Source organism: Rana temporaria, chromosome 13 (genome assembly GCF_905171775.1).
Source record: "Rana temporaria chromosome 13, aRanTem1.1, whole genome shotgun sequence".
In the NCBI taxonomy this organism is placed as follows: Eukaryota; Metazoa; Chordata; class Amphibia; order Anura; family Ranidae; genus Rana; species Rana temporaria.
Genome location: NC_053501.1, coordinates 36559037 through 36572485, shown reverse-complemented (window position 1 = coordinate 36572485; position 13449 = coordinate 36559037). Strand labels below are relative to the sequence as shown.

The window sequence follows — 13449 nt, the reverse complement described above, 5'->3', positions numbered from 1 at the left end:
GTGTTGTCCCAATGTAACATCCATGCATGTTTATGGCCCAGGAACACACCCAGGGTGAGTTTAAAGCGGGAGTTCACCCGAAAAAAAAATTTAACATTAGATTGATGCTCATTTTGTCTAGGGGAATCGGGTGTTTTTTTTAAAATCGAAGCTGTACTTACCGTTTTAGAGAGCGATCTTCTCCGCCGCTTCTGGGTATGGTCTTCGGGACTGGGCGTTCCTATTTGATTGACAGCCTTCCGACGGTCCCATACATCGCGTCACGAGTAGCCGAAAGAAGCCGAACGTCGGTGCGGCTCTATACGGCGCCTGGGCACCGACGTTCGGCTACTTTCGGAAAATCGTGACGCGATGTATGTGACCGTCGGAAGCCTGTCAATTAAATAGGAACGAACGCCCAGTCCCGCAGCCCATACCCGGAAGCGGCGGAGAAGATCGCTCTCTAAAACGGTAAGTACAGCTTCGATTTAAAAAAAAAAAAAAAAAAAAACACCCGATTCTGCTTCACAAAACGAGCCTCAATCTAATGTTAAAAATTAACTTTTTGGGTGAACCTCCACTTTAAGGGCACATACCCCCATCCACTAGGACAGTGATGGTGAACCTCGGTACCCCAGATGTTTTGGAACTACATTTCCCATGATGCTCCACTACACTGCAAAGTGTATGAGCATCATGGGAAATGTAGTTCCAAAACATCTGGGGTGCCGAGGTTCGCCATCCCTGCACTAGGATGTCACAATGGGACTGCTGGCACAGAGATTAATGCGACACTTGTGCATCCTATGCCAACAAAACATGGCAAAGCACAGGACAGAGAAGTAATCACCCGTGTGAACCAGGCCTCAGAGGAATGGCAAGCACTGCCACTCATCAGAACGAGCCCCAAGTCTGGCCATAGATTATACGATTTTTTTTCCTTCCACCATGGGTTCGAAGGAAAGAAAAATTGTTGAGTTCCCTCATCAAGACAGCCACTGTTTATGGGAGAAATGCCTCCTGCTGTGCTGTTGTATTCTGCCAGCAGGGGGCTCCAGAAGCATTCCTAGCCAGAATACAATAGTCACTGCTAGCACCTATAGCTGCTGGCAGTAACCATGTGTAGAAAAATCTGGTTGCATCGATAAACTTGGGTACCATCAGCCTGCCCATACATGGTTCGAATCTTGGCGGTCCCCGCTGAACCAACCGAGATTGGAACGGTCTATGGCCGGCTAACAAGAGCTTACAATTCAAGTACATAAGAGAAGAAAAGCAATCAGATGACATTGCACTGCCATACAGTATTACATTTATCAGAGAGGTGGAGGTGAGGGTCACACTTTTTACACATTGCTGTAATCTTTTCCAAAAACAAGAAGATTGTTTCCTGCTGAGCAAAAAAATAACTAAAATAAATAAAATAAAAAAAAAAAGAGACTTCTCCTGGTTTTGTTGGCCACGTCCTTTAAAATCAGATACTGCTGGTTACGTCTCCCCTTTGATTCTGCGATCTTCCGATACGACGCGTTTCAGACCGCCGTGTCATCACCTGACTGAATTTCGGTCTGTAACCTTGTATAGCCTTGTGCTCCTCGCTGCCAATACTTGGGTTGTAAAACGGATACGATGCACATAAAGAAATCCTAGGGATCTTCCGATCCAATCCTTGATAATCCGGAGGAACATTTTGTTGTTTTCCCTCAAGCGGCATACCTGAAGAGAGTTTGTCACCCAACCAGTGGGCATTACTAGAAGAAAACCTCAAAGGCTCGTGTCTGCAGTCTCAGATTTTATACCGGGAGGCTCCGACATGGTGTCCGCTTGGCCGTCCCGGCAAAAGAGCACAGTGGGGTTCTTGCAGGCCCACATGGCCACGTCGCCACCGTTGGCCGGACTAGAAGAGGATACCCGGCTGCCTTGGCCGTGTCTGTTGGTGTAGCGATCTCGAACGGGGTCGGCCCTCCCCCTGACCTCCCGGCTCTGACCCTGCGTGCACAGGTACGCGGCGATGTTCCTAGTCCTGTAGCCCTGCTCTCGGTTGCGCCCGAGGAGTATGGAGATGTTAGGGTTGCGGATGGCGTAGATGAGCGGGTTGATGGCCCCGTTGGCCCACGCCATCCAGATGGCCACGGTGTCCATGAGCGGCGTGAAGGGGTAGTCGCCGGCGGCGGCCACCAGGCCCATGACGCAGTAGGGCCCCCAGCAGCAGATGATGAAGACGATCATGATCAGCACGGTGGTGGCCGTCCTCATCTCGCTGTAGAAGCGCAGTAGGTGGGCGTAGGTGGTGACGGGCCGGACGCGGATCTCCGACAGCCGCACGGCCTTGCAGATGTTGTAGTGGCAGAAGCACATGAGGCCGAAGGGCAGGAGGTAGCAGAGGACGATGAGCGAGATGCTGTAGGTGGCCCCCAGCCTGGAGCCGGCGGAGTGGAACACGTACATACAGTGGTAGTAGCCCCTCTTGTGGACCACCCATTGCTCCTTGGCCAGCAGGTACCAGGGGAAGGAGAAGCCCAGGGCCGCCAACCAAGCCGCGGCCAACAGCTGCGTGGCCCTGGCGCGCCCCATCTTCTCGCGGGGCTGGCGGACGATGGCGTAGTAGCGGTCCAGGCTGATGAGGGTCATGGTCAGGGTGGAGACGATGCCAAAGCAGGAGTTGAAGAAGCCATTGGCGAAGCAGAAGCGGTCCCCGAAGAGCCAGACCCCACCCCGGGAGAAGAGCAGCATGAAGGAGAAGGGAAGGCACAGCAGGGCACTGAGGAAGTCGGACAGGGACAAGGACAGGATGAAGGCGTTGGTGACGGTGCGCAGCTGCCGGTGCTTGGCGATCACCAGGATGACGGCACAGTTGCCCAGGCACGACAGCAGGAAGATGGCAAGCAGCAGCAGAGCCTGGCATGCCACGGCCACCCCGTGCACCAGGGGGCTCCCTCCCCCCACCGCCGCCTCCTCACCCGGCTCCGGGGAGCTCCGGTTGGTACCGGAGGAGGCGCCATCCCTTCCCCCGGCCGCCGTGCCGCCCAGCGCCGTCAGGTTGTCGAGCAGAGCCAGGTGGAGCTCCATGGGTCGCGGTGTGGCCGGGCGGAGGCATCCCTCAGGCGGCCCGCTTCCTCCTTTGCTCGCCGTCCCGGGGATGCTGCCAGCGCGAGCTCGCCGGGATCTGCGGGTGACGTCACACCGGTTACCAGGGCAACGCCAGCTCTGCCGGGCGCCTTCTACGCAAAGAGATTGGATGGGCGTTAAAGAGCCCCGGACACCGGACACTTCATTCTATGGACCACCCCGGGTGGCCGCACACTGACCCCACACTGGATGTCAGCTGTCACCCACGTCTATAGTATTCTCCCTCACTGGGACATAGAGGAGCTGGGACAGCACACTCATTAGACCCAACATGTGGCCTGACACCTGATAAATGTGAAAATTGGGTGTCAGATGACGGGATCATCTCTGCTGTAAAATTTTACTACCACTGATCTGACCACCAATAAGGATTGAGGTTATAAGCCAGCGTCCCGACCACCAATAAGGAGTGAGGTTGTAAACCGGCGCCCCCAACCACCAATAAGGATTGAGGTTATAAGCCAGCGTCCCGACCACCAATAAGGAGTGAGGTTGTAAACCGGCGCCCCCAACCACCAATAAGGATTGAGGTTATAAACCAGCATCCCTACCACCAATAAGGAGGGAGGTTGTAAACTGGCGCCCCCAACCACCAATAAGGATTGAGGTTATAAACCAGCATCCCTACCACCAATAAGGAGGGAGGTTGTAAACTGGCGCCCCCAACAAGGAAGGAGATTATAATCCACTGCCCACCAATAAGGAATGAGGTTATAACCTGGCGCCCCCAACCACCTATAAGGATTGAGGTTATAAGCCAGCATCCCCTGCCCACCAATAAGGAGCAATGTTATAAGCCAGCATCTCCTGCCCACCAATAAGGAGCAATGTTATAAGCCAGCATCCCCTGCCCACCAATAAGGAGCAATGTTATAAACCGCCGCCCCCGACCAATAAAGAGCAATGTTATAAACCAGCACCCCCGACCAATAAGGAGCAATGTTCTAAACCAGCACCCCCAACCACCAATAAGGAAGTTATGGAGGTTATGATGAGCCACTGCCCACCAATAAGGAATGCGGTTATAAACCAGCACCCTTGAACACCAATAAGGAATGAGGTTATAACCTGCCACCCCCAACCTCCAATAAAAAAATTAGGTTATAAACCAGTGCCCCCGACCACCAATAAGGAAGAAGGTTAAAAACCGGCGCCCCTGAATACCAATAAGGAATGAGGTTATATACCAGCACCAATGACCACCAATAAGGAATGAGGTTATAAACCAGTGTACCTGACCACCAATAGGAGGAGGGGGTTCAATAGCATTGTTCCTCAGCACCATTACTGATTATTGTGTCCATGGATGGCTCCAGCTTCCTCATAAGGCTTCACATTAGAAATCTGTGTTCTGTGTACATTTCCAACACATCTACAGAGGGTGTCAATGTTACCCAACACCCCCAAACGCAGGTCACAAAATGCAGTGTGTTTGCCGGCACCAGATGGCATGGTATCAAGTCATCCGGTTCCAGTGCATTCCAGTCCCGGCCCCTTAGGCTGCATTCACACCTGAGCGTTTTGTAGCCTGAAGAGGGAAAAAAAATCCATTATTCTCAATGGAGACGGTTCACATCTCCCCTCCAAAACACCTGATGCTTGTCCGATAAAACACGTCCGTCGGACCGTTGTTGTCAAAAAGTCCGATCGTGTGTATGGGCCTTTACAGACAACAATGATGGGGGTTATCATTGCATCCGCCAACACCAATGCTGGGATTTACTATTGCATCCCCCTGACACCAACGTTAGGGGGTTGTTATTGCATCCCCTGACACCAACGTTAGGGGGTTGTTATTGCATCCCCTGACACCAACGTTAGGGGGTTGTTATTGCATCCCCTGACACCAACGTTAGGGGGTTGTTATTGCATCCCCTGACACCAACGTTAGGGGGTTACTATTGCATCCCCTGACACCAATGTTAGGGGGTTACTATTGCATGCCCTGACACCAATGTTAGGGGGTTACTATTGCATGCCCTGACACCAATGTTAGGGGGTTACTATTGCATGCCCTGACACCAATGTTAGGGGGTTACTATTGCATGCCCTGACACCAACGTTAGGGGGTTGTTATTGCATCCCCTGACACCAATGTTAGGGGGTTACTATTGCATGCCCTGACACCAATGTTAGGGGGTTACTATTGCATGCCCTGACACCAATGTTAGGGGGTTACTATTGCATGCCCTGACACCAACGTTAGGGGGTTATTTTTTGTCATCCCCTGACACCAACGTTAGGGGGTTATTTTTTTTCCATCCCCTGACACCAACGTTAGGGGTTTTTTTTTGTCATCCCCTGACACCAACGTTAGGGGGTTATTTTTTTTCATCCCCTGACACCAACGTTAGGGTTTTTTTTTTTGTCATCCCCTGACACCAATGTTAGGGGGTTATTATTGCAGCCAATTTCGGGGGTTACTATTGCAGTCACTGACACCAATGTAAGGGGTTAATTTTGCATTCACCAACACCAATAGCTGGGGGTATTATTGCAATCACTGACACCAATGTTTGGGGTTACTATTGCGGTCACCAACACCAATGTAGGGGGTTATAATTGCATCCACCAACACCAATGCTGGGAGTTATTATTCTGTTCACCGACACCAATAATGACTCCAACATCCTCTTCTGTGAGAGTTGTGATACATTGGAAAAAATGCTGCAGGACTAAAATGTTCAGGTGTTGAGGTGCACTACAGCCCATTTATTTTCACTACTTGACACAACGCACCTCAAAGTAGGAAAATGCCGTCATATTTTCAGCTTGTGTCCCAGACTTCCTAGGATCCTCCACAGGAATATATGGAGGATGAAAGCCACAGACAGCAACATGAGGTTCACCGCATAACAATGTTCTGGGTGTCATGAGTGAGGGGTTATGTGTCAAGTGGAGCAATAAAACAGCAAGGCGATATATATATATATATATATATATATATATATATATATATATATATATATATATATATACACACATACACACACACATACATACATATACACACACACACACATATATAGTCAATTGATGTCATTCACTGATGTTTAGAGCTTTTGGGTATATATATTATTTGCCGGTATATTTTAGAGCTGTATTTTTTCTATTTGGTTCTGTAGCACCTGCGATATTCATACAGCAGCTATTGGTTATAGATTTCTGTATTTGACAAGACAGCAGCACAGACCCAATATATTTGTTAATTACCTTAGCACTGTGTAGACATACTGTATTAGTTGTCGCATTAAACTATTAGAACCTTTTTTTGCAAGGGATTGATAGAACTTCAAAGTCTGGCTGTCATGCTCATCCAATGGCTTCGATACTTCTGAAGCAGACCCGGAACCAGTATGTGGATCAGGAATTCAGATTTTTCCTGACTTCTGATCAGTAGGCTTATTTACGCTCAGTGACGTAGAAAGAATTGAAGCCACTGGATTATTGGTAAAGCCAAGTATTAAAGGGGGGGACAGGAATATCGCCCCCCCATCACTTCACTCAGCACAGGTTTCCTATAAGAAGTATTCACACCATATACTGGTTATGGATTCTGGGCAGCTTTGCAATGTATGGCACTAATGTGTCCCTCACTAATGCCAACCAAATTCCCCGACATGAATAATGATTTAGTCCAGAACAGGTCCTTTAAAGTGTAGCTCCAGTTAGGTTATTAAAATACAATTCTCTAGAAATTGCTAGGATTTTAGCAAGCCTACCTTGTGCTTTTATAAAGTTGCCCTTCTGCTCATGTCCTTTCTTAGACTGATCTCAGATGGGGAGGGTATGCACTAATTATACCCACCTGGTGCAATCTCAGGGTAGTAATGAGAACAGCTGCAAGTCTGCATCCCTTTAACCACTTGCCCACCAGGCCAATTCTGACATTTCTCTCCTACATGTAAAAATCATAATTTATTTGCTAGAAACTTACATAGAACCCCCAAACATTATATATGTTTGTTTTTTTTTAGCAGAGACCCTAGAGAATACAATGGCGGTCATTGCAACTTTTTATCTCGCATGGTATTTGCGTAGCAATTTTTTGGTTTCATGCTTTAAAAAAAAAACATTTTATTTTTGCATAATGTGAAAGATGAAGTTGCGCCGAGTAAATAGATACCCAAAATGTCACGCTTCAAAATTGCACATGCTCGTGGAATGGCGCCAAATTTCGGTACTTAAAAATCCCCATAGGCGACGCTTTATATTTTTTTACTAGTTACAGAGGAGGTCTAGTACTAGAATTATTGCTCTCGCGCCGACACCTCGCGTGTCGTTTCAACACCGTTTTCATAAGTGGGCGGGACTTACGTATATGTTCAATTCTGCATGCGAGCACACGGGGGACAGGGGCACTTTACAAAAAAAAATGTTAATTTGACTCAAAATTTTCTAAATTTGACACTTAAAAAATAAAAATAATAATTTGATCACTTTTACGCCTATTACAAGGAATGTAAACATCCCTTGTAATAGGAATATGGCATGACAGGTCCTCTTTACAGTGAAATATGGGGTCAATAAGACCCACATCTCACCTCCTAGGCTGTGAAGCAAAAAATAAAAAAACATGGCTTCCCAGCCTCTGCACCGTTTTTTTTAATGCAGAGGCCGGGCGAGACGTCATAACATCGTGCCCCCGGCCTCCGACGATCATAGAGACTCCGGCGACCATCTGGTCCGCTGGAAATCTCTATGGTGGACATCCGGGGCCGGCGGATCCATTCTCCGACTCACTGATCGTAGCGGTGAGTTGGTAAAAGCACCAGAGGGCGGCGGGAGGGGGTGGGACGTTCCCTCTCGCCGCCCGTAAGAATAATCAAGCGGCGGAACAGCCACTATGATTTTTCTTATGGTGTAGGGAATCGCCGGCTGAAAATGCCGATATCTGAGTGATAAAAAATATTTAAAATATACTGCGCTCCTCCAATGTGCAATATCTGTGAAGGCTGCCAGCACAACAAAGGAAAAATTGTAAACAAATTGTGAAAATAATGTGCAGCGCCTTTTACCTAACAATATGAAGCGCTCTCCATGTATGGGAGTGCTAATATTTGAAAATAAGTGATGCCAAATCACTAAAATACACAACGTGTAACTATGAGAAAATGTGGTATCCACAAAGATAACTAGTGCTAGTGATCATATACCAAAGTCCCATATAATACAAAATATAAAATGGTAATGTCCATCCAACTACAGTGAAAACGTCAGAATCTGCACAGGAGATGGAGTCCGATTCCTTCCGGTGTCACCATATGTGGAATCACCCTCAGAGGTGCAACTCACATCCGAATAAAGGAAAAGGTAAAATACCCTTACCAGCTAAAGTGGACCCGAAACACCATATGGCGGTGGGTCTAATGCGTATGGTCAACCCAATCCGCTGGGGTACAGATCCTCCTGATGACACTGGGGTACGATTCGAAAATATAGATAGGAAAAAAATATCTCAAGTAAAAAAGGGAGAAATAGCACAGTCTAGGAATGGCTGTTGCCAGTATGTGTGCCCGACCGGTTTCGTCTGTTAAGACTTCAACTGGGGCATACACTCACCCCCCATTCCCCTGTGCTTATATAACAATATAGCCATCAATCAATAGGATGCTTACGTGAGACCCCACTCCTCAGATCCACGTGAATCCAGCGTGCGTTCTAAATAGGGCAAGTCGCCTCATGATGACGTCACCTGTACGTTTCACTAACCGGAAGTGATAGCGCACGGATGACCTTATCATGAGGTCATGTCTTAAGACGCGTGTCAGATATATACGGCGTAGGTGTCTCGGATCTACGCTGTTGGAATCGTTGCCAAGTGACACTTGTGGAGGCTTTTGCGGTCACATGATCTACATCCCCCTATGGATGCCATTGGCTTGTCTGACTTTTGTCTCTCCGGGTGGTCACGTGTCTCTGGCTGGAGTCGGTGTGACGTGACTTTTTCTATGGAGAGTACGGAGCTGCCGGTCCGGTGGCATCCGCAGTGAATGATAGGGGGGACATTATTGGTGAGGATCCTCTCCATAAACGAGAGGATTCCCCTTATTTTCACGGCAGCTAATGTGGTCATCCGGGCGCTATCACTTCCGGTTAGTGAAACGCACAGGTGACGTCATCATGAGGCGACTTGCCCTATTTGGAACGCACACTGGATTCACGTGGATCTGAGGAGTGGGGTCTCACGTAAGCATCCTATTGATTGATAGCTATATTGTTATATAAGCACAGGGGAATGGGGGGTGAGTGTATGCCCCAGTTGAAGTCTTATCAGACGAAACCGGTCGGGCACATATACTGGCCCCAGCCATTCCTAGACTGTGCTATTTCTCCCTTTTTTACTTGTGATATTTTTTTCCTATCTATATTTTTTCACGTTTACTTTGATGTGGGTATTTTATGGAGTTTTATATTTGATGGATGAAATTTTTGTAATAAAATTTCTAGCATTTTTTTACACTATGAGGAGGCGTCCTTTTTCTTTTTGTTTCTTTGCTTTTTTTTTTTTATGTGGTCAGTCCACCACACACTACAGATGAAACAGCAATCCATCGCATCACGACAAGGGATTTGAGTCAAATCGGATCTGGCATTCGTGGAGAATTGTACCCCAGTGTCATCAGGAGGATCTGTACCCCAGAGGATTGGGTTGACCATACGCATTAGACCCACCGCCATATGGTGTTTCGGGTCCACCTTAGCTGGTAATGGTATTTCACCTTTTCCTTTATTCGGACGCAATTTTAACCTCTGAGGACGATTCCACATATGGTGACACTGGAAGGAATCAGAATCCATCTCCTGTGCAGATTCTGACGTCTTCACTGTAGTTGGATGGACATTACCATTTTTATATTTTGTATTATATGGGACTTTGGTACATGATCACTAGCACTAGTTATCTTTGTGGATACCACATTTTCTCATAGTTACACATTGTGTATGTTAGTGATTTGGCATCACATATTACATCTCCCATACATGGAGAGCGCTTCATATTGTTAGGTAAAAGATATCTGAATGATCACTGTAGCTTCAGGCATCATTCAGATATACCACCAAAAAGCCCAGGACGTCATATGATGGCCAGCCGTCGGCAAGTGGTTAAGCAAGCCATAGAAAAAAAAAAAATGTTCTTTCCTTCCACCACAGGTAGTGGAAAGAAAGAAAATCACTTGATTGCTCCATCAACACAGTCAGTGTTGATGAGGAAATCCCTCCCAGGACGCTATTGGGTTCTGCCAGTGAGCAGAACACAATGATCATTGCTGGCAGCTATAACTACTCTCTGGCATTCATCACATTAGGAGCACATTGGATTTAGTGTGGTCAGCAGGTGACTTCCAACAATGCATGGTAATACATTATGTACATTGTTTTACTAATCATTTTAAATGGCACCCCAATGCACAATGTGCGTTGCAATGTACTGTGTAGAAAAATAGAAAAAATGCATCAAGATCCAATTTTTTATGTGTTGAGGTATGAACGTTTTAAATTATAAAATTTCAAAACAGCAGCAGAGGAAAAACTGATATTACCTACAGCAGTCACTCAGATTCCTACTTCCATGTTGTAATGTGCCCTGGCTAGAATGACATCTGTGATCCGATTAGTTGCTATGGCCATCCAATGTTCTTTCATCTGGTCTTTAACCCCCTCCAGTCCAGCCTATGGTAATATGACAGCCGAGCAGGAGCCCTCTTATCCTGGGAGGACGTCATATGACATTCCCCCAGAATCGCACTCTAGCGCGATCTGTCACCAGCTGTGTCCACCGGACACAGCCGATGACGGATCACTGTATTGGCCCGCTGCCAGTACCATGCGATTGCTGTCGCCAATCACATGACCATTGTACACAATAAAGACCCCTTTCACACTGGAGCGTATTGCAGGCACTATAGTGTCTGAGGGGCTTTCACACTTGAGTGGTGCGCTAGCAGGACGGTAAAAAAAGTCCTGCTACCTGCATCTTTTGGAGCGGAGAAGGAGCGGTGTGTTTACCGCTCCTCCTCCACTGCTGCCCATTGAAATCAATGGGACAGCGCGGCTATACCGCCCGCAATGCGCTGCTTCAGAACCGCATTGCGGGCGGTCTTAACCCTTTCTCGGCCGCTAGCAGGGTGTAAATGTTCTCCGCTAGCGGCCGAAATGCGGCCCGCAAATCCGCCCATCGTGTCGGCGGTAAAAATAGTGGCGTTTTACCATCGACGCTATGGGCGTCACAGTGTGAAAGGGCTCTAAAAAGGCTTGGTTTCATGCCTTTCATTGTGTACTATTGTGATGAGCGCTGTAATTGATGACAATGATCACATGGTAAAGACAGGGCCAATCATAGCCAATGCGATTAGCTGTGGCCAATCTCGATTAATCACAATAGTAAACACTGAATGAACACTTTTGATTCAGGAAAAAAAAAAAAAAATGGTTGCTTATAACTGTAAAATTCAGTTATAAACAATCATAGTGTGCAAAAAAAAAAAAATCCTGATCATCTCCCCAGAGTAGTGTTACTACGGTAACAATGTATTGCTCTGTATGTAAAGAAAAAAAAGTAATAAAGAAAAAAAATATTTAAAACATTTTAAAATAAAAAAAATGATTAAAATGAATAAATTTACCTTTAATATAAACGTTAAGGGTGGAGATTCTGATTTTCAATTGTTGCTTCCCGACTGCTTCTTTAGGCTCCATTCATACTTGTGTGACTTGTCATGCAACTTTGGACATCAAAGTTGCATGACAAGTCGTTCCCCATGTTTTCAATAATAACTATTCATATATGTGCGATTTAAAGCTGCAGTGACTTCAAAGTAGTTCATGCACTACTTTGGTCAGACATTTATGCAACGTGAGGGCCATAGAGTGCAATGTTAACCCTCAAAAGTCATACCTGAATATTATACAACATTTGTGTAACATTTGTACATCATCACTGGTCAAAACTAGAGTCGTATCAAAGTTGCACTCGAATAAAGTTGCGTCAAATTTGCAATACTAAATCGGCGCAACTTTGGAGTCGTACAAGTGTGTATGGTGCCTTAAAGTGGGAATTAAAGCGGAGGTTCACCCAAAAATCAACTTTCTGTCATTAGATCTAGCATACTGCTGACATTTGCAGTATGCTGGTTTTTTTTTTTTGTACTTATCGTTTTATCAGCCGTCGTTATCCGGCTCCGAGCGGGGATTCCTTCCGGGTATAGGCGTTCCTAAGCCAAGCGGAGTTGATTGACGGGCTGCTAAAGCGCATCACGCCTTCCAAAAATACCTGAAGTGACACTCGGGTGTTTACGGCGCCTGCGCAGTCAGCTCTACACGGCAGGCGCCGTATAGCGCCGTAAAACCCGAGTGTCACTTCGGGTATTTTCGGAAGGCGCGACGCGCATTAGCAGCCCGTCAATCAAATCCGCTTGGCTTAGGAACGCCTATTCCCCGCAGAAATCCCCGCTCGGAGCCGGATAAAAATGACTGATAAAACGATAAGTACAAAAAAAACAGCATACTGCAGATGTCAGCAGTATGCTGGATCTAATGGCAGAAAGTTGATTTTTGGGTGAACCTCCGCTTTAACCACTTAAGGACCGGACCAATATGCTGCTAAATGACCCAAGGGGTTTTCACAATTCGGCACTGCGTCGCTTTAACAGACAATTGTCGTGCGATGTGGCTCCCAAACAAAATTGGCGTCCTTTTTTTCCCACAAATAGAGCTTTCTTTTGGTGGTATTTGATCACCTCTGCGGTTTTTATTTTTTGTGCTATAAACAAAAATAGAGAGACAATTTTGAAAAAAATGCAATATTTTTTACTTTTTGCTATAATAAATATCCCCCAAAAATATATATAAAAAACATTTTTTTTCCTCAGTTTAGGCCGATACGTATTCTTCTACCTATTTTTGGTAAAAAAAAAAAAAAAAAAAAAAAAAAAAAATCGCAATAAGCGTTTATTGGTTGGTTTGCGCAAAATTTATAGCGTTTACAAAATAGGGGATAGTTTTATTGCATTTTTATAATTTTTTTTTTACTACTTATGGCGGCGATCAGTGATTTTTTTCGTGACTGCGACATTATGGCGGACACTTCGGACAATTTTGACACATTTTTGGGACCATTGTCATTTTCACAGCAAAAAATGCATTTAAATTGCATTGTTTATTGTGAAAATGACAGTTGCAGTTTGGGAGTTAACCACAGGGGGCGCTGTAGGAGTTTTGTTTCACCTAGTGTGTGTTTACAACTGTAGGGGGGTGTGGCTGTAGGTGTGACGTCATCGATATAAAAAGGGATGACACGATCGATGCAGCCGCCACAGTGAAGAACGGGGAAGCCGTGTT

General features: G+C 46.2%; 1 protein-coding gene across 1 annotated transcript; it reads right to left on the bottom strand.

Annotated features, from left to right (window-relative positions):
- Window positions 1–670: 670 nt before the first annotated feature.
- On the bottom strand, window positions 671–4393 carry GPR135 (G protein-coupled receptor 135). Its single transcript, XM_040331959.1, has 2 exons — window positions 4343–4393; window positions 671–3255 (listed from the first exon to the last, which is right to left on the bottom strand). Exons 1-2 carry the CDS (start codon window positions 4391–4393, stop codon window positions 1744–1746), a joined length of 1563 nt encoding a protein of 520 aa, XP_040187893.1. The 3' UTR covers window positions 671–1743.
- Between the last annotated feature and the right edge of the window lie 9056 nt (window positions 4394–13449).